This window comes from Trichomycterus rosablanca, chromosome 17, assembly GCF_030014385.1.
Source record: "Trichomycterus rosablanca isolate fTriRos1 chromosome 17, fTriRos1.hap1, whole genome shotgun sequence".
NCBI classification, from domain to species: Eukaryota; Metazoa; Chordata; class Actinopteri; order Siluriformes; family Trichomycteridae; genus Trichomycterus; species Trichomycterus rosablanca.
Window position 1 is genome coordinate 10,569,671 of NC_086004.1, and position 22,667 is coordinate 10,592,337.

Consider the following 22,667-nt stretch of genomic DNA (forward strand, 5'->3'; position numbering starts at 1 on the left):
TCAACTCTTTTGGGATGGCTTTTAGGGTGCATCTGTAGGTCATTTGTACCTATTCAATTGAAAGTGCATTGTCAGGTCAGGCACTGATGTTGGGACTAGAATGCCTGGCCTGCAATCGATGTTCCAATTCTTTTTAAAAGTGGACCATGAGCTTGTGGTCGGGGCTTTGTTCAGTCCACTGGAGTTCCTGCACAATAACCATATCTTTATGCAGCAATTTGTATTAATAAATATTAACAACAATTTTATAATATTTAAAAATCTATATAAATTTACACTTAAATTATATAAACACTTATTAAGGTTGAATAGAAGTAAATCAAGTTCAAGATATTAATACTACAGTTTTGATATAAAAAATAAGAAATAACTGAACCTTTTTGGTAGACGCTACACTTTATATTTCATTACACTCTTTGCTCCTGTTGCTGTCTGTGAAATTCCCCATGCTCTCCAAATGTCAGTGTGGGTTATATACATGTTTCTTTCAAATCCAACCTATTTGAAGCCAAATAAGAAGCCAGACAGGTGTTTTCCCACCACATAAAAACACCTAACTACACCAGAACAAACGCTGGCACATGCTCCCGGGGTTCTTACAGAGCGTGAACGTACCTGAAAGCTCCCAGCGCTTATCTTAGCTCATCTAATCCTGGCAGGGTAAACCCAAGGGCATATGATGTAATATGACAGATATGACATATTTCATATCAAGCACAGACAGATTTCAGAAGTTACCATAAAATGATTCAAGAAAAACATTACATAGCCTAAAGTATGAGGACACCTGATCATGAGCTTGTTGGACATTCCGTTCTAAAACCATGAGTAGTAATATAGTATAATATAGAGTCCTAACACCAACAAAGCACTTCAGTGCTATTTGTCTATGTAAGTATGAGGGATCTTCAAAAAGTTTTTGCACCTTTATATTTTGATTGGACAAACAGTGAGGGCTGGAGGTGTAGTAATTGTAGTATCAATAGTAGTATTGATAGTAATCCAATCTTTTTGGACGCTCAAAGAAGCTTTAAGGGGAGGAAGATTTTCATGTGATGATCTAAAAGCAGCGGTGGATCAGTGGCTACGCGCTCAACCAAAAATATTTTTGCAGATGGTATTAAAATGGTATGATGCTGGGAAAAATGCATTGCAAAGTAAGGTGACAATGTATAAAAGTGATGTAATTTGTTTTTAAAATTCTTAATAAATAGAGTTTTAAAAAGTGCGGAAACTTTTGGAAGAACCCTCATATCTTAATACTCATATCAATCCATTTGTTTTCAGATGAAAACAATAAAAAGTACTAAAAAGACATTATAAAGACATTAAAAGCATTTAATATATATATATATATATATATATGAGCATATTCCACTAATGACTAGTGTGTATGTATGGAAACAAATCCACACATACACACTCCAACAACAACTCCAACATAGGAAGGCCGTTACAGATACAAAATCCATATTTATGAAATAACTATAGTGTAGTTAGACAGGGGGTTAATCTATGGAAAGTAAAACTATTTAAAATCAAATCGTTTTAAAGAAAAATAAATAAATCAAACAAATGGAAATCATCAAACTTTAATCTCTGTTTGTGATGAAGTCCAGCAAACTAGCAATACTTAAGTATAAGTGGATAACAGGCAACATAAATCTTGTTTCTGAGTTTGTTTATTGAAGTTCTGTGGAGATGCTCCATGTTACACAGACATGTTCTTATCTTCCGTGACAAAGTTTTATCAGTGTGAGAAGCTTGCTGTCATTATTTTAACTGTGACAGCACGCAACATCAAAAAGTCAACAGTCAACTTTATGGATCTTATTATCTCTGTATCTTATCACTCTCACTGGCTGTGTTCCAAATGGAAATCACTGCATACTGCTTAAAATAAACCTATTGGAATAAAAGCAGTATGTAGTACACATATGAACAAGCTGAATTTTTCCAGTAAGCTAACCATACCCAGACGACATATTACTCTAGCTGTATAATCCAGAATGCAAAACAAATTTCACGCCATATTGCATCCCAGAATGCAACTCAGGCATTTCATTTCAAAAGTAAATGAAAGAAAGTATAAAGCATAAACCTGGAATTGCATTTGTATGTATTTATAATCCCCATATGCATATGTAGTAGGTGGTGCAATGTGTATCTGTTCATGCATGTGGTTTATAATCTGTTCTTTTGGACTCACGTGCTTGGTTCATACAAAAACATGCAACACTTTTTGCACAAATTACTTAAACAAAGTACTTAAAAAGCTGCCCAGAAAGCCACGTTCCATGTACATAATCACGCTCCTGATTTATATAGTGATGAGTTTATGCTAATTCTTCTGTACAAAATGTGAGCAGACAGTTTAGTACAGCTAGGCTTCAGTACTGTATGATGTATACACAGTAAATTAGTAAAGGATTTAGTATGAATGACACACATGTACAAATGCTGTAATGTATAGTAATAACTGACTACAATGGACGCGTGGTCCATGTGTCTTGACATGCAATTTCACAAACTCTGGTTTCTTAATCATTTATCAGTTACAAGAGTGACATCTAGTGGGTGCAACTGCACAAATCCTCTCCACATATTAACTTTGAATCCTTCTTGAATTGTGGAGTTCAGGATAAGAATTGGGACAGTACATTTTACAATAAAGCACATTTAAAAAAGAGTACAGAAGTGAAATGGCAATGTGAATCATCCACCTGATAATACATATTTAATAATAACACCTTTGCTATTTCAAGCAACAATAAAGTCAGCAAACTTAATTATGACACATTCCCAATAGAACAGTTAATTTACCATATGAATAAAGTTATTTAAAGCTGAGACCTCTGTCTATACGTACAATAGGCCGTGCTTTACAAAGGCTTTGTAAGAATAAAAGCACTTTTAAACACTGACTTACAAACAGGTTTAATGTAGAATTGTCTTGTTTGTACTGCATGTTTCTACTTACAAGTGCAAAATATACTATGTTAATATGTTAAATCAATTTTTATTTCACTCTCATTAACTGCTTTGTCTTGGTCAGGGTCTCAGCGGGTCCAGTTTTCCCAGGAAACACTGAGCACAAGGCAGGAATACCCTGCCAGGGTGCCAATCCATCTCAGGGCTTTGGCCAGCCCCTCAGACATGGCCAATAATGACTGTGTAATCTGGCCGGCTGAAAGCACAGCTGATATCTGAATCTGAGTCTTAGTGATGGTGGACTACTCTAATAGACCGCTAGATCCAAATTCACCCTGTATTATTGAGACCAATCAGTACATGCTAAAGCTTTACTTATTTAGTTTCTTTAAATTCGCTTTGCAATCACTGGATAGCAAGCAGTTGGGTAATTTCTATTCGGTCCTATTTAAGCGCTTAGTAAATCAGGGCCTTTGAATGAATGTTAGAAAAAATATAGATAAAAATCCTCAGTAAAATGTAAAACATTTTATATTTTAAATGTGCATTTACATTATGATATAAAACATTAAACATTTAAAAAGATTACAATGCACTTCCTGGTTTGTTTTTGGTCTCTTGCCACTTCTTCTCCCTCATTTCCAGTTCGTTGTCGGTAAATGCTGCAGCACCCCAGTTGGTCATTTTATGTTGACCTTTGCTGCCTGAAAATGGCAAACCATATGATGATTATCGTACAGAAAAAAACAGCCTGGACCAAAAAACTGGACAGCCTGGCTGGGCTATTCTGCTTTTACAAGCTTAAACTATCAGCTAAACGATCAGCTAAACTATCCCAAGCCAGCCAAGACCAGCTAATCCATCCCAAACCAGTTAAGATCAGTTACTTACTAACTACGACTAAACTGTTTTAAGCAGGAAATGCTTTAACAGGTAATGCCTTACAATGTCAAACTTTTAAGCAAATCAGGACTTTTAAAATGACTCTTACAAACAGAACCCTAAATAACTCTACTCTATAATATCTGTCAGAATTGTTCCTTTTCTTACCAACACTCCCGTGCTCAAATCTCTTCACTGCTTACTATTTATTCATCTTATCCTCATAGTTTAGTGATTTACCTTTCTGGTAGAACCAACATCAATTTAGTCATTTTCAATGATTCTACCACTTGCACCTCTCCACACTGGCACTGTGACTTCCAACACATTTGGTCATATTTTAAACACTTTTACTGCTATTATTGGATGGCAGAAAGACATGGGGGTGTTTCCTACGTGCATGTTTATTAAATAAATAATCAATCCTGGCATTATAACAAAACTTGTTTGATGTAACATAGACAGCAGGTATATTTTCACAGGGCCAGTTGATCTTGGCATATATTGCATTTACGTGTTGTTTTTGTATTATCTTTTTAGTGTAAAAAAATGGAAGAACATAAAGAAAATCAGGACAAATCAGAAAAAGTTGGGACAGTATGGAAAGAAACTGACATGCAAATAAAAATGCAAATGCAAATAAAATAAAAGTGCAGTGTTCCTTACATTTACTTTGACTTTTATTTTGATTGCAGACAGTTTGAACCCAAGATATTTCATGTTTTGCAGAAGAAAAGGGTACGGGTACTGGACTGGCCTGTCTGCAGTCCTGATTTCTCCCTAATAGTGAATGTGTGGAGAATTTTTAAACAAAAAATGCGACAACGTTGACCACGTTTATCTTAAGACGTGTTTGCAGGAAGAATGGGACAAAATAAAACCTGAAACACTAAATCACTTGGTCTCCTCGGTGCCAAAACGTCTTTTAAGTGTGGTAAAAAGGAATAGCAACATTACAAAGTGATAAATGCTTCACTGTCCCAACTTTTTTTGGAATGTTGAAGTTGACCAGACAAAACATAAAAAATATCTCAGGTTCATCCTGTCTGCAAATAAAAGACAAAGGAAATGTAAGAAACTCTGTGTTTTTTTATTATCTTCATTTTCCATGCTGTCCCAACTTTCTCTGATTTGGGGTTGTATTACATAGATAATTTCAATCGGTCATAATTATATTTTTATTAGAACCTTAAATCTAAATCCAGATCTGGCTAGTGAATCTACTTGCTTTTCATACCTGGTTGAATGAGGCGAATAAGCCCCTCATGTTTGGCAACTTTATCCTTCCAGCTCTGCGTCTTGTCTGCTGCTCTCTCCAGTTTCCTTTTCACAGTCTGTGATTACATTATCTCTTATTAGTTAGACTCTTATTTATTGTAATTTGGTGAGTTTAATAACAGTAATACTTCTTCAGAATTTTAATAGCATATAAATTCACAGCGTTTCATACAAACAACATGCATCATTAAAGTTTTTCTTTTTTTACAAACAGTATATTATTGAGGTTCGTAATACAAACAGGTATTACATTGTATTTAATAATGACAGCAAATGTTTAAAGACATCTGGAAAAAATCTTTCAGTCATTCAGTAGTGGTTGTTGGCCTTGCCTTTTGTTCTGTTATATTTGATCCTTCAGAAAGCACCACATTACAAACCAGCATGCTTCTGTAACAGATATCACCATACAAGCTTGGGGATGCAATAACCAGCAATAAGCAGTATTTACTCTTGCATCTGCAAATCAAAGCTATGACTGTACTATGCACAACGAAAGCCATGACAATTGCAAAACACTGCTGACCTCTCTGGGCTCAAGCTGAACTGAAAGAGACTGATACAGAGGTCAAGAAAATGACCATTTAACATACTGTGTTAATTATTCTGGACATAAAGTTTGTAACAAGTTTACCATTGGTATTTTAATAATGGTCTACTGAGGCTTAAATTGCTGATCATTGGCCAGTCGAAATGCCCATGCTAACCCCTGTCCACTACCATCAAGTGCTACAAAAAGCAAATGAGTGTCCGATCTGGTTGGCATGTGTATGTTGTTTACCCAAGTTAGAGATGGCACCAAGATACACAGGTTGTGTGGAGTCCAGGCCTCAGCGGATCAGGGTTCTTTTGACAGACTATTAGGCGGGTAGGTAGGAGGTTTTGGCTCATCAGTTTAAATCACAATATACTGTAGGCTAACATAGATTTTTTTTCATAACTGAACTTATGACCACAAGATGGCAATAAAAAGAACATTGTTTAAAAAGTGTGTGATTCTATTCAGAGACAAGACAACACTGTGGAATGGAGGAAGTGAACGTTCAATAATAAAGTGATTTTACTGTAAGAATAAAGTCAATACAATGAACAGCATGCAGTAAATACATGACAAGGTTTGGTCCAGAATGCCTGTCACTTACTGAAATTACCAGTATCAGTGACACTAAAACACTCACTGTTACTAAAGCAACTATATTTTTATTATATATAATATAAATATAAACATAAATCTTGCTTTGAATATGTGAAACAACAATATCCACAGCAGTAATGTCCAAAACTATATTACCTATATGAACAGCCCTTCTAATTATAGTATTTAATAGTTTTTCATAGCTACACCCATTGCCAACTGATGTACAAATCATTATGTGAAATAAAGTATATGGCCCCAACTTTGTGGTCAAATTTAGGAATGTCTTTTTTTTTTTGTTCCAGCATGACCATGTCCCTGTACACAGAGCCAAGTTGCATGTGGAGTAACTTCAGTGGTCTGTAAAAAAAAAAACCCTGATCTTAACCCCATGCCCACCTTTGGAATTCATTTGACTGTCAATTGTGAGTCTTTGTGTCTAACATCAGCGCATCTCATAAATGTTTTAGATGCATTGTTTTTTGGCACAGATGTAAATGTTGTAAGCAGAAATATTTTACTTTAGTAAAGTACAAATACCCCAATACACCACTGTGTAAAAACCCAACCAGTTGATATTAATACACCACTGATATTAATATAACATTTGTCTTTTAATAATACCCATAGACAACTGATTTCGGATAGTTAGATAGTTTCGGTATATTGTGTACTGTGTTTGTAATGTGTATGTAGAGTATGAGTGGACTCACCTCATACTGCTCCAGTGTTTCCTGTCTCTGCTTTTCGAGGTTCTCGAGCTGCATCATGGCGTTTTGTAGAGATCGATCCTGTTCTAACCTCTGCTGCTCCAGTTGCTCTTTCTCCTGCTGTGTAAAATGCATGGCCTGCTTTTGCAGGAGGTGAATCTGCTCCAGCTCGGTATGCTTCCTCACTTCTTCCTCCAACAACCTTAAACATAAACTTTAATTTTAGTGACTGCTGCAACTTTTACTCAGACTCTCACTCTGGTTCAGTAGAGTCCTAGAGTTTTAGAAATGGCTCCATACCATAACCATACTCCCCAACCCCCTCTGGTAATTATTTCAGTCCATTATTGTCTACACAGACATAATCATCTGTGTCTAAATTGGGGCCTAGCCTAGCCATTGGGAAGTACACTTGTAAGCTTGCCCTCAGTGCAAGTCCCAAGCTTGGTTAAAAAAAAAAAAGGGTTGCATTAGGCAGGGTATTCAGCGTAAAACCCTAATTAGGGATAAGAACCAGAATGATCTGCTGTGGTGACCCCTAAAATATGGGAGCAGCCGAAAGAAAAATTGTTAATAGCTACATATTCAATTAAATGCTAGCTATTTTTGTTTATTATTTACCATTAGTATATAATTATTAGTTATTATTAAGATATAATAAGATCATAGCTCATACAAACACAAGTGGAAGAGAAGCTGCAAAATAAATCAATTCAAAGCCAACTGAATTATGGAAAACCCCCAAAACATTTAATTATTATAATTTTTAAATCCATAAGTTAAATATCTGTCTAAAACACCATACTGATGGTCTTGTAACGATCAAGAGCAACTACATATGCATCTTAGGCGACCCCACATGGGTTCTCGACGCCAGACCTGAGAACCACTGTAAGGTGACTGCTGGACTGTTTCAGACACATTAGATACATTAGATCACGTGTGAAACTCAAGGCCCGCGGGCCAAATCCGACCCGCCATGTTATTTTATGTGGCCCGCGAGAGCTTAAAAGACGTATGATTGTCTTAAAATACAATGTAAAATCGTACATAAACGGCATCTCTCACAATGCATGTTGATTTTGTGACCCACAAAGTGACCGCATCCCGCCACTAGAGGGCGGTGTTTCTACATCAGTGTTTAACAAGAAGAAAAACCGGTACGTCTCTTGTGTTATGAGGCCGTGTCTGTGGTAAAGGAGTACAAAATAATTGTAGATATACATTATAAATATACAGAATAAATTTGGCATTTAGCCTCCAAGACAAACAACAAACTGTCCAAGATTTAAAAGGCAGACTGCAATCACAGCAGGATACGTTACAATCAGCCCTTTGAGGGCCACCATAATGCTGATGTGGCCCTCAGTGAAAATGAGTTTGATTTATATGGAAGGTGGAAACTTTACCAATAACACTTCATAAAAAACTTCCTAAAATATTCACAGTGGCAATGATGTGTGTTGAATACTTTTTACATGGCTGTAATTGCTGTGGTTTTGTGTTTTGCATAAAAAGAAAGCATAGTTTTATGCCAAACGTGTAAATGGGAGCGACCTGGTAAATTACAGTTTATAAAACGAATAGTTCCGGTCCTAAAATCTAATTGGCTGAGCCGCGTTCGAAGCCGTGGTAAAATCCCCGATAAACGCACACCTAGGACCACCTCACATCATTCCATATTAATACGCCACTGAATAGAAAAAGTTAATGTTATTTTCGCCCTCATGTTGCCTAGCAACACTGTTAATCGAACTATTTTGCGTCGCGGAAGAATGCTTTATTGTAAGTTTATACACAATAAATACATTTATGAATTAAACATTGTTGTATTTATTATATTTTATGTTGACCGCCGTTTTATAAAAGCAATAAGCCACTCAAGACCGTGCATTACTGTTATGATTTTAGCACGGGGAAAGAAGTTTTAGGCACTCCGCTTCGCGTCGTAATGCACGGCCTCTCGTGGCTTATTGCTTTAATAAAGACTGTAAGTATGCCAGAACCTGATGAGTAAAGGTTGTGAGTATGAAGGAAACTACAGTCATTACAAAGCATCCAGACTAGTTTGATAACATTCCACATGATTGTGTTGGTGTGTGCACTTGTACCTCTGTGCTTTAGCCTGAACCAGTGTGTCTGGGTTTTTGTATTTATGTTCACTTGTGCATTACTTATGGCTGAGCACGGTTCCTCACGCCATGTTTCCTGTTTTATGTGCTGCAGTACCTGTGTAATTTTTTTTGGTATAGTACCTCTGAATCAAAATTACCAAAAATAAACATTTAAATTAATTAATACTGTAAAATGGCTCTGGTTGCCAAGTCATCCTGTGTTATGACACAGTTCAGGACAAAAAGATAAAAGCTAGGCAATTATCATGTAGGATTTCCATGGCTAATACCAGGTGACCTAAACTAGAACACGGCTGATTTTTGTTTGCTTGTTAGAATGAGCTATTTAATGGTACAACTGTGATCAGGCTAAACAACTGAAATGCATGTCCAGCTTTCCTTCACCCCCCTCCTTATTAGGGCACCCTTGACTTTCATGATGACTAGCAGCTGTTATTAAACTGTTATATAAGTATATTTACACTATGTGTACCTGGCCTGCAGTTTGCGCAGAGACTCCTCGTCCTGTCTGGCCTGTCTCTCGTCCTCTAGTGCCTCCTCCAGGCTACGGTACATGTCCTCCAGCTCACGAACACGCTGCAGGTACAGGTTTAGCTCACCAGACATCTGATCCACCTGCTCCTCCATCTGCTGACGCACCTGAAACACACATACATACACACACATTAGTACTCTCTTTTCAGAATATTAACACTGACTTGTTTATAAATGATAAATGATGCTATTTGTACTCCTAACTCGCCCTTAATCTTTTAATTAAAAGACTGAAAAGTTGTAAACTCTTGGGGATCTGCCAAGTTCTCACAATGTCAAAATCAAATGTTCCTTTTAAAATCATGATCAGTAAGTGCTTGCTCGTATACCAGGTGAAATTACTGGTAATACAAGGTGAGTATAGTTACAATTTTTTCTTTCTCTAAGTCCATTCTGTAGCGGTTCTGCAGCTCATTCTGGGTCCGGATTCTCCTCTGCTCCTCCATGACAGCCCTTGCTGCTGCCTCCTCCAGGTTCTGATGGACAAACGGCACTTAGTAAGAGCTTCAATAAAATATATAACCAAAATTATTAAAATATAAGTTAAATCTTTACAAGTGGAGCTGATAAAATGGACAGTGAGTGTTGAAACAAGGAGGTGGTTTTAATGTTATGGCTGATCGTGTATATAGTAAAGCTTGGTGGTAAATGGTAAAGTTTATATAAAAATTATAATATAAATAACTGTAATTATTGTATTCACATGAACTTCAGAAAACTGATGCCAATGGGAACTGATGCACCAGCATATGGCTATGCAAAAACTACAATCTGTATCTGTTTAGAGTAGAAATGTGGATCAGTCTCTGACGTTAGTTAAGAATATGAAAGAGAAACAAGTCATGGCAATCAACATACATTTCTCCTCTACACACCATTAATCTAAGATTATCTAAGAAATATCCACCATGAGCATTTCTGGCTGTGTCCTAATCAACATCAACTAAATAAGTAATGAATTAATACACCACCGATCATATTTAAAATAGTATTTGTGTTTAGTAAGTGGTTTGAGATGCAAGTTTCCCAGAAATGTAGGGCAAAAAAATTAACCACAAACACACTTGCAACCCACAAAAACATCAGTGTGAACACAGCCCAGTGGTTTGGAGCTGTTATCAATGGTAAAGGCTTTTTTGTTACAGGAAAGGATAATTCTTAACGTAAAGCACATTGTATGCTTCCATATTAGCAGCAAAGTCTGAGGAGGGCCCGTTCCTGTTTCAGCATGACAGTGACCCATATACACAGCAACTGAGATATTGATTATGACTGTGACTCTGAGTTTTACTCTGAAATCAAGTGCAAAGCCCAGGCGTAATGGTACCTGTTTGCTACTGCTGTTTCATGTATTCACTGCATTTATTTATTTATAACTACTTATAAATCGGTATTTTGGTTTTGTGTGACCTAGAAACACTGGGAATAAGTCAGGAATACAGTTAACTACACCTAGCAGCATTTTAGAGCAGCCAATTTATGCACATGCTTTTCGGAGATGAAAGAAAATCCAGAATAATTGGAAAAAAACCCATAGAGAACATTCAAAACTTCCTAAGGAACTTCCTCTCAGTTCCCCAGGACACAAAATGCTTGCAACACTCACTCTACCATCTGTGCCACCATGCCGTCCAATATAATTATTGTATCTGATATTTACTTTAGCCCTCTATCATGGAAGTGACATAGGAAAGTCAAAAACTTGTTCTGCCTGTTGTGCAATGACATGATAGATTGTTATCCTGTGACAAAATCTGTTATGATATCATATGAAAGAAAAAACAGTTCTGGTAACATGGCACTGATATTATATCCAAATGGTCAACCATTTGTGACAGCATATGACATCTGACACGACAGGTTTGTGATGTTCTTATGCCAGTGTCATGATAGTGGTCTGAACAAACAGAACTACTTTATGTGATTAATTCACTGCTAAGCTATTAACATTTTATTCTTGATGCTATCTAATGTAAGTCACAATTTCCTAATTCCTTTCTTCCTCCATATCTGCCCTGATCCACTTCAAACAAAGCAGGTTATTTTGAGAAAGCAGTTCAGGCTGTCTAGTGTGGACATTCCAAAAAGAGGAACCTAATTTTCTGGCTGTGTAAAAGTTAATAAAACACAAACGTCTTGTGAAAGTGAAATTGCTGGTCCAACAGATAAGGCGTGTAAAACGGGAAGCAGGGCTGTGAATTTACTGCTGGGGGAAAAACACTTGTCTCGTGTTCACAGCTGCGTGTCCACAATCTGTATGGTTAGGGGTTTCTTCTCTTTATCATGTGTTAGAAATGTTCCATTTGTCTGTCGCCTCCACAGTAATAGAGTGCCACTAGATGTTTTTACAAGCACTATAGCCGTGAGTCAGCCAACCAGAACCAGTATAAAATAAGGGTAGTGACATCAAACAACTAAACATCACATACAAAACCACAGGCGTTTTCATGCAGATGACACTACTTTGCTGTTATAACAGTATTACTCTTCTAGGAAGGCTTTTGGATGAAAAGTCCAGGCTTGCATTTGGCCTTCCAATTTTTTATGAAGGTCTCAATCTGCTTAGGGTTTTGTTCAGGTTAGTTAATTAATTTTACTATCAGCTTCATTGTGGTCAGGACAGCAGTGGTTACACAGACAGGAAGCCAATCCATCACAAGGCCTTACACATGCACACATTCAGTCACACCAAGGGTCAAATTAGCAGAGCTAAACCTATTAAAGTGAGAAGGAAAACTGAAGTACCTTAAGAAAACCCACACAGACACTAGGAGTATGTGCAAAACTCCACACAGACAGTGAACCTTTTGCCCTCGTGTCAGTAAATAAGTTTCTTCTTTTATCACACAGAAATACACATTTAACTGTCGCACCTTATAAATCAAAGCATCTATGCATTTTAAATACAGATGCTATAGCTGTGAGTTCATTAACTAAAATTACAGAAAGGATATTGCACAGTCCTGTCATAAGTTTGTAAACATGAAATAGCTGAACACCACATCCAAAAGCATGTATATTTACATTTACAGCATTTAGCAGACGCTTTTATCCAAAGTGACTTACAGTTGTAACAGTATACAATCTAAGCAATTGAGGGTTAAGGGCCTTGCTCAAGGGCCCAACAGTGGCAACCTGGCAGTGGTGAGGTTTGAACCGGCAACCTTCTGATTACTGAACCAGTACCTTAACTGCTAAGCTACAACTGCCCCAAAACTGTATATTGACACAGTATTATATATTATTATATATTATATTATACTTTATATACACAGCCGGGCATCTACACGGACAATGATTGGCTCGTCCAAGAGAGGCAGGCCGTAGGCATTCCCCATAACTGCTACCATTATGATTGAGCCTGCACAATGACACTGGCAATAGAGGAGATCGGTGCGGCCTAGGGATGTAACGATACACTCTACCCACGATGTGATGCGATTCCCAATACTGGGTTTCCTTTTATTATTTTTCTTTAATAAAATAAAATACTGTATTTGTGCTTATCTTTTATTTATTTAAATAATGAATGTCCTTTTATTTCTGAGGTAGGTACAAACTATACAAAACAATGCTGCACAATTCCCTTTTTGTGTAAAAATTAAATTCACTGAAATGAAATTTTAAAACAAATCCCACATTAAATAAATAAATGAATAATACAAATAAAGAAAGTATCCTCACAAAAATAAATTTGGCTGAAAAATTCCGAACCTGGCAACCCTGTAGTGACGTCAACCAGGCGAGGTGAATAGCGCCAGTGCCCTCTGCTGTTTAAAGTGAATATCGATTCATTATAGATGTAAACCGATTTGAATCGTTACACATGTGAATCGATTTTTAACTGTCTTGTGGTGCATTGTTACCCCCCCCCCCCGAGCAGATAAAAAGAAACAGTCAGCTACTGCAAATGTGTCAGAGGGGTGTGTGAGTTATGGCTCTCCTCAGTCAGTAGTGGAGGGCTGCACCCATAGTCGCAGAAATATAAATCAACTAATTAGATAAAACTAGATAAGATGTGCATAGAAACTTAACACAAAAGAGGAACTGAAGAAACTGAAAAGAGAAAACAATACAATAGCTGTTGTTTGTATGAGAAGAAATGTGTTAGTAGTTCCACCCTTTCTACAATTACTGGGTACAAAGCCACTTTAGATAGTAAATGATAAAAAAAAAACAGTGGAGGTAAAACGGAGAACGGTTAGAGGCTGTATGAAACGGAAATGTACTCATTTTACCCCTTCCACATCTCGAACCACTCGATATGACTAATATACAAGTGATCAGACTGCACTACCTCTCTCATGACTTCCAGTTGTTTGTGTTTCTTTTCATTAGCCAACTGCAGCTCCATCATTCTTGCCTCCATTAGTGCCTGCTCTGTCTGGAGCCGGTTACGCAGTTCCCGGCGGCGCTGCTGGGCCTCCTTGTGCGGCGCTGACAGACCCTGCCTCTGCCGGTTAATACAGTCCTGAATGGCTAGCACACACACACACACATACAGAGGATTGAGTCAATTAAATACCAATTATTTTATTTGTGCAAGTAGGTAAACCTCTAGTGTTCTGCTCAGATTGTATATTTGCTGTGAACCTGCCTGCAAGACCCATCTGTGAAAAATTAATAACTTATGCTTAAGTTCACACTACACGACTTTTAAGGTGTTCAGATGGCTGTACAGTTCACACTACACAACACAACTGGATCTCTTGTAATCAGAGCCTTTTAAGTCGTGGTAGGGGGTCACACACTACACAATCTATCACCAGGAGGAATCTCAGACGAGTCTGTCTCGTCTCCCAAACTACGTTTTGTCACGAAAACACACACAAGAAGTGACAAGGGGTTTAATGATACCATGTCTAAAAATGCACAACAATAATCGTCCAGCAAGGATTGTCTGTTCTGTTCTGCAGAGAGTTGGAAGTCAAATAAATATTTTTTGCAACGTTGGTATTATAGTTTGGCATGGACGATAAGTCACAAACACTGTAAAGCTTGTGTGTGTGCCGATATATTTTGATATAAACTATATTATGCCCCTGCCCACACATTTACAACTCCTCCTCAGGGTTTCCCTTCTGTATCTTGTGTTCACAACAATCACAACCTGATTGCAACACCTTTTACAGTACATGATTTTGAGTAGCTGACAGGTCCAGTTATTTAACATGCTAGATATTTGTCTTAAGTCTGCGAGCGCTCTGCGAGCTGCTCAGATTGAGAGACGATTTTCGAGCCCTAAGCAAACGCCGATTTGCCTCTGAGCCGCCACATCTAGCGGTGACCTAAAAAAATCATGTAGTGTCAACTAGGCTTAAAGCACTAAGACAAAAACTTCAAGGATCTAAAGACCGATCCAACTTCGGTAAATGTACTGTATGAAATGTGTTCTACACAATAAGTAGAAGCATTACTTACTTAAAAATCAGACTTAAGCATGCAGTGTGAATTGCTGTACTGATAACACACTATGACAGTGGTGTGAACACTACGCTACCAGTTGCTGATGATGTGTCTCCTTTACTCCTACACACTTGATCAGAAAGTGTCCAGGGGACTAAACACTACCTTGGATCCACTCTTGTCGTTTCTTTTTGTCTGAAGCACTAATCTCAAAGCTTTTGTCTGGGCATTTGATGATGAAGAGGTTTTTCTTGCCTTCTTTATCCTGCAAAGGCTGCAAAGAGAAAAAGTTTGGGTGTTACTTGATGACTTTTGCATTTAAAATGTAGCCTCAGCTAACGTTCTCACCTCTACACAGCAGTGCCGATCCAGTGGAATGCTGCCTTTTTTCTCAGCGAGATCCTCGCTCACGTAGTATGAGATTTGACAGAGGCGCAGTTCGAACCAGCGCTCCGTCCAGTTTTTCCTTTTGTGTCCTTTTTTCATCATATAGCCCTGTATGATTGGAAACACATAAACACACATATGAATACACACACACACACACACACACAAAACAGGGCTTTTTTAATTACACATTAAAGTAAAGGAACAACCATCAAATAAACATTTTTAATATGGCATTATAAGTTATTTGTCATGTTCTGACAACAGGGTGGCACGGTGGCTCAGTGGGTAGCACTGTCGCCTCACAGAAGGAAGGTCCTGGGTTCAATCCCCAGGCGGGGCGGTCTGGGTCCTTTCTGTGTGGAGTTTGCATGTTCTCCCTGTGTCTGCGTGGGTTTCCTCCCGGAGCTCCGGTTTCCTCCCACAGTCCAAAAACATGCAGTCAGGATAATTTGAGACACTGAATTGCCCAATAGGTGTATGTGTGTGTGTACATGTCTGTCCTGCAATACTGTGTGCCTTGCGCCCATTGAAAAGCTGAATAAACCCCCCCGAGTGTGAGCGAGTGTTTTGACAACAGAACTAGGAACAACCTTTAATTTTGTTCCATCAGTTAATCCAGATTCAAAGGAAAAACACATTTGGTGCAAACTTACATTTCATGGGCAAAATATTCACGACCACATTCCCACCACATACTCACTTCCCACCAAATCAGTTTATCATTCCTGTTGATTATTATACAGAACTGAATATTACACAGTTATAAATGTCATTAACATTATTTAACCCCAATTGCAAATTTGCTTTATTAGAAAAATTAGAAACTTTTAGCCGTTTGCAATAAACCAATCAAACAAAAACTATTTAAAATATACTGATATAACAAGTAGTTTCTCCAAATTCAACATGAAATGCCACTTTAATTACTAAACAGTTTAAGCTAATAAAATAACAGAAAGCTAAATTTAGATTACCTTTACTTTGCCCTAGACTTTACATTATTATAATAAAAAATCATTTGCAACCCCACACCTGAGGTCACGGCCCTTTACCCTAGTACATTGTTGTTGCATTACACATATTTGCATTACTTGGCCAAAAGATATATGCACACCCCTAACAAATGCTAAGCGGTGTATAAACTTGATAATATAAAATAAATCAAATACTTCTAACTACATACAGTAGTGACCTGCACTGAGCCCTGACCTTGATCCATTTGAAAACTTTTGGAAGGAATTTGAACGTCGATTGCAAAAACATTGTAAGAACTGTGAACCTCTGCCAAAGTTCATGACTTGACAAAATGGGATTTATGAGAGGGTAACAAGGAAGTAAAGCACAGCTATGTAAACCATAGATGAAGTCAGTAATATTGTTCAAGTGGGTCAAGGTTGTTATTCAATATTTCTACATATACAGTGTATCACAAAAGTGAGTACACCCCTCACATTTCTGCAGATATTTAAGTATATCTTTTCATGGGACAACACTGACAAAATGACACTTTGACACAATGAAAAGTAGTCTGTGTGCAGCTTATATAACAGTGTAAATTTTTATGGACTGGCCAAGCATGTCTCCAGACCTAAACCCAATAGAACATCTTTGGGGCATCCTCAAGCGGAAGGTGGAGGAGCGCAAAGTCTCGAATATCCGCCAGCTCCGTGATGTCGTCATGGAGGAGTGGAAAAGCATTCCAGTGGCAACCTGTGAAGCTCTGGTAAACTCCATGCCCAGGAGAGTTAAGGCAGTTCTGGGAAATAATGGTGGCCACACAAAATATTAACACTTCAGGAACTTTCACTAAGGGGTGTACTCACTTTTGTTGCCGGTGGTTTAGACATTAATGGCTGTATATTGAGTTATTTTGAGGGAAGAATAAATTTACACTGTTATATAAGCTGCACACAGACTACTTTTCATTGTGTCAAAGTGTCATTTTGTCAGTGTTGTCCCATGAAAAGATATACTTAAATATCTGCAGAAATGTGAGGGGTGTACTCACTTTTGTGATACACTGTATGTGTGGAGAGGATCAGCCTAATCAAATAAATATCAGTTAATTGTATATACTTAGACAGTAATTTACTAATTCTGATTTTTATTCTTGTCCCTACTGTCTCCTTGGTAGCTTATTTTAATCTCTTCATTTCCCAACTTTAGTGGTTTAATGCTTTGATTTCTACCCATTAAAAAAATATATATTTTAATTTCACTAAAAAACATTGTCAAACATGACTGGTCCTTAATTGTGTAAGTATAAAAGTGATTATCATCCCTGATCTTTTAGTTGCACCTTCACTTGTCACACACCTGCAGTCATGAAGATATTTAAGGTAGGGAGGTAAGAGTCTAGGTAAATAACATTTGCAATGTAGTAAACAGAAGAGAATGATAAAACCATAACCTGTTTAAGAATATCCAGTATGAGCTCTTGGAAGACCCCATGGATGCCTAAACTGATGGTTTGGCGATCCATGCCTTTGGTGAAATACCCCATGCCCACTAGCTCAATCAGCTCCCAGGCATTTAGACATTCCTTTAAGCTCAGCTGTGCCTTATAGTCCACAAATCTTTCCTCGTTCCAGTTTCTGCCTGTGGCTTCTATCAGCTTCCGCAGAAAATACTCAATCTAATAGCAAGAGACACCACAGTTTCCAATGACTCTCAGGGTTCTATTAAGTAAATGTAAAAATATCATAAAAAACCAGAGTGTGATGCTCACTTCTTCTACAGTGACCACAAGGGGATATTTGTCTTCAGACAGAAAGTTAAAAATACACCAAATTTTAAAGGCATCTTCATTTGAGATCAGCAGCTGGTTGGTACTGATGTTCTTGCGATAGCACAGCGTCCAGCACATTTTATTCAGCTCCACAAAATCAAACTTCTCATGGACCTACAAAAAATGAAAATGCATTTGAGATAACCATGATGGACAGGTACAGTGGATTCCACGTCCCTACATTTTATCATGCAGGTTTTATTAATCCCAGGACTGCTATAACATGCATGTCTCTTACAAGTGTATGTAAACCTTCAACTTCAACTGTAAGGTGTGCTCCTGAAACCAGCACACCACAGTAAGGAGACTTCTATGCAAAGTGTCTGTGTGTCTCATGTCTGCTATGTCTGCAACACCCCTTGCTAGTAGAAGTTACTACATCTACAGTAGCTAGGAGATGCCTTCTTATTCATTTGTCTATAACAGGACATCCTGGGCCCAACATATGCAGCTCCCAGATTCTCTTTAGTCTTATTCTGTTTGGCACCATAACACTTTTTAAGCAGTTTGTGTTTTAGTGTTTACAGTAATGAAGATGCTAGGCATTTAGCACAAGTGTCCACAATGTTTGCATTTGTGAGCATATAAAAAAGAAGGGTGGATTTTCCTTGGAGCCATGCTAATAATATAAATGAAAGAAGAGGTTGTAAACATGCCAGCCTAGACCTTTGGTTTGTGTCAGGTATTATAATACAATTGCCTTGATCAGACTTAATTTTTATACAGCTGTTTTATATTGTTCCTCTTATAGTTTAAACAAATTTATAACAATAAGATCATTAAATGAATAAAATACAGATCATTTAACAGGTGACCTATAAATAATATCTTCAATTAAATACTGTCTTGTACACAAAACATAGTTGTGGCTTCAGCTACCTTGTCCAGGATAAAGGTGTTCAGATAGGGCATGTACCCCTGAGAGGACACAGGCCCCTTGTCATCATCACTGAAATGCTCCTCCAAGTCAGAATTTTTCTGGGGAATGTTTAGCACTGTGCAGAGGTTGTGAGACAGCACCTTCATCATGCAACACACACACACACACACACAAATGATGAATCACAGAGTACAACCAAGTATGAGACTTACTAAGCCCAAACCACATGGCAGGTGTTTGGTGTTAAAGCCTTTTTATAACTGCAGAAATGTTCAGTAATGTTTTTGTCTCTGCATGAGAGACCAAGCTTAAATCAAGCATAAAGTCTATAAATAAAAACATGAAGTGAGACTTTTTATTTAAAATGCTGTGTGTTTCATAAAAAAGCATAACACATCAGCAGTTAGAGCTGTCACTGTATGCCTGTCATTTATTTTTGGTTTTCAACTGGCTTTTCTGCTAACTGAGAAATACAATTGGTTTAAAATGAAACACTTATTAACATAAAACAGCATGTTTGGTTCACATACTAGGTATAAATCTGAATATGCCCCACCAACTCCCTCTTAAAATACCCAAAGTGTAAGTAAATAAAACATAATGCACACAGATAAAGTCAAACAATTACATATATTTGTCAAGAACTTTCACACCATGACAATTTGTGGATTTTTATTAATTTCTGCAAATATTATTTTACTAGACTTTATTGTCAAAAATGGCAATGGAAAAAAAAACTGTGTATACATATCTTTAAAACATAACTGGACCATATTTCACCCTCTCCCAGCAGTTTCCTCCTTAAATATTCTTAATTTCACCTCAAATATTGTTTCTTATTTTACCATAACAACACCAACAATAGTCACATGACAAACCAGCAGTTGTTGCCCCAACCTTGGGCATCAGTAGACTACAGGTATAACAAGAATGTCTATTAACTTGCTGACATTGAATTATTCTGCATAGCACAAAACAATGTATTTTCTTCAAACCATGTATGTCTCCAAAATAACTATTTAATTTAGTGGTCCATTGACCTTTGGACATTTAAATTCCAGGACATCACAAAAACCTGGGAATACACTTCATATACTGGTGCTGACCTCTAATTGAGGAGAGCGAACTGACACACACCCCCTCCGACACATGAGCAGTAGCCAACTGCATCTTTTCACCTGCACGAGGCGAGTTCTTATGCCAATCAGCCTTGTGCACAGAGAGCCACACCCTGATCAGCATTATTCCTCTACTCTGTGCAGGCGCCATCAATCAGCCAGCAGAGGTCGTAATTGCATCAGTTATGAGGTCCCTATCCGGCTCCCTTACCTGGATGAACAACAGCCAAACCTTTTTCATATAGCCGCCCAGCCCAGCAGGATGGCAGAGCTGAGATTCGATATGATGTATTCGAAATTTCAGCTCTGGTGTGCTAGCGTATTTTACCGCTGCGCCACCTGAGCTGCCCGGTTTGGGTATGTTTTTGAGAGGTGGCAGTAAAACAGGGTAACAGAGAACGCAAACAGAGGACAAATGTGCAAAAAAAAAGACCTGGGACCTGGACAAAAGACTCATTTAAAGAACAATACATTTGAAATTACATCCAAATGTGTAGGCAATTAGTTGGACAGTGCAACAAGACAATGAGCCAAATCACACACACACATAAATAAATAAGCAAAGAAATATTAAGTATTAAAGAAAATATTAATAAGTATTTAATTTGCAATGGACACAATAAGGCCAAGACCTGAACTTAGTTGAGATTCTGCCTATTCCTTGTGTAAAGATCTACAATATTCTACAATATCAGCAGCTATAGAAAATGTTATAGCTGCTTAAGGAAATGTTTCACCAGTAATTAAAGAGTCCACATATCAACATGGACTGTAAATAATTAAATGATGAATATTCATGAGCTAACTACAATTCAGCCTAAAATGTACAATTATGTGTGTGTGTTTTTAAACTGGATTTATTATGACTTTTAGGTTATTTCAAAGTTCACAAACGTTTTCTTGCAACAGATTAGTTATGTTTAATTTATTTATTTACTTATACTGTAATAGTTATGAGAAACAAGAACCAATTTATTGATGAAATCAAAGAAATAAATACACACAATAAATAACCTACAACAAAAACCCCTCAAATTTACTTTAGTCATTTAGTCGCTTAAAAGTTAAATCGCAGCCAATTTCAATACAAGGAAATAGAAAATGAAGAAATGTCATCACGTCCCTGTACACTGAAAGCTGAATATAAATGTTACTGCTTCTTTCTTACCTTTAGCTGAGATTTGGACACTTTTCCAGTTCGGTCCAAATCTAGAGCACCAAACGCGTGCCATATCGGTTTTAAGATTTCGTCTCGGTGGACCATTTTATTCTACAGCGGGTTAAATGACCTCTCAACAACTCATCCAGAGCTCAGTCATCGGCTCTGTCCAAATTCACCTGATCTGAACTATTCCGGGAGAATGACGCCCCCTATCTAGTGCAGCTGGTCCTGCGGTTTGCAAAGCAATCCTGACAGCTACGTGTACTGTCACGTGATTAGAGTTGTTGCACGGCTGATTAATCGATTTTACAGTGAGAGAAAACATGTATTAAAGCTCGGTGTTTTTGTTATTTAATATACTTGCAGTGCATATATTTTCTTTACATTTACAGAAATAATCTTCTAACGTCATTCTTTAAATAAATAAAAGTATGTATTTTAAAGGAAAATACTATTTAGCTATTTTCCCCACAAATAAACGTTTGCAAATGTTTATATATATATATATATATATATATATATATATATATATATATACATATATATATATATATATAATTAAGGTTTTTTTTATTTCTTTTGAGGAAAAATGTAACGATGAATAATTAGCTGGTGTAGAAAGTTCTATAATGTAATTTAATTTTGTACCATGGCCTCCTTAGTGACTATCAGCTGACTTCTCTGTGCCCATATTTATAGGGCTAGTTAGTTTTACCACACCTGTTTGACTGAACCACAAGCACTATAAAAGAAAAGTTTTCTTTTCTCTGTGCAGATTTCATTTACTATATGATTATATATTTGCAGCCGGTCATGAATACCACTTGAAGCATTTTTAAGCAACTTTAGATCCCAAGATTATCTGTATGCAAACATTTATTTGTTATTACAAAGAACATGGAATAGTTGTCTTTTCACTAAGGTTAAGGAAAAAATTAACAACACCAAAACGATTGTTTTGTATTTATATAGAACCTGGTTCAGTTTATTTTTCATAAGTGAGTGAATATTTTGTTAATGTTTTTTTTTTTATCTTAAATATTTATCAGTATAGTTTTAATTAAACCTGCCCTGATTTCGCAGGTGTAGCAAACTACCAAGCAGGTAACACTTAATAAGAGATGGAAGTGTACATTCAAAGTAAAGGCAGAAAAAGTTAGATCATTTAATGTTTTTATGCAAACAATAAGTATTTGGAAATAAATAAAATAAGATTTTTACTGTTAGTGAGAACATAAACCAAGTTGGTGATAAAATGATAAACAACTTCCCCTAATTGTGGGTGTTAAAAATGTTGCTTGTACAAGTAATACAGGCT

At 37.1% G+C, this 22,667-nt stretch overlaps 1 protein-coding gene across 2 annotated transcripts; it reads right to left on the minus strand.

Moving 5' to 3' along the window:
* Positions 1–3,515: 3,515 nt before the first annotated feature.
* On the minus strand, positions 3,516–21,454 carry swap70a (switching B cell complex subunit SWAP70a). 2 transcript variants are annotated; one of them, XM_063012972.1, is made up of 12 exons: positions 21,356–21,454; positions 19,069–19,209; positions 18,130–18,303; positions 17,812–18,036; positions 15,360–15,506; positions 15,177–15,285; positions 13,903–14,084; positions 9,974–10,081; positions 9,544–9,710; positions 6,940–7,138; positions 5,051–5,147; positions 3,516–3,635 (listed from the first exon to the last, which is right to left on the minus strand). In XM_063012972.1, exons 1-12 carry the CDS (start codon positions 21,449–21,451, stop codon positions 3,517–3,519), a joined length of 1,764 nt encoding a protein of 587 aa, XP_062869042.1. In that variant the 5' UTR covers positions 21,452–21,454; the 3' UTR covers position 3,516. The 2 variants fall into 2 exon arrangements, with proteins under 2 accessions (XP_062869042.1, XP_062869043.1); XM_063012973.1 differs by lacking the exon at positions 18,130–18,303.
* Positions 21,455–22,667: the final 1,213 nt, after the last annotated feature.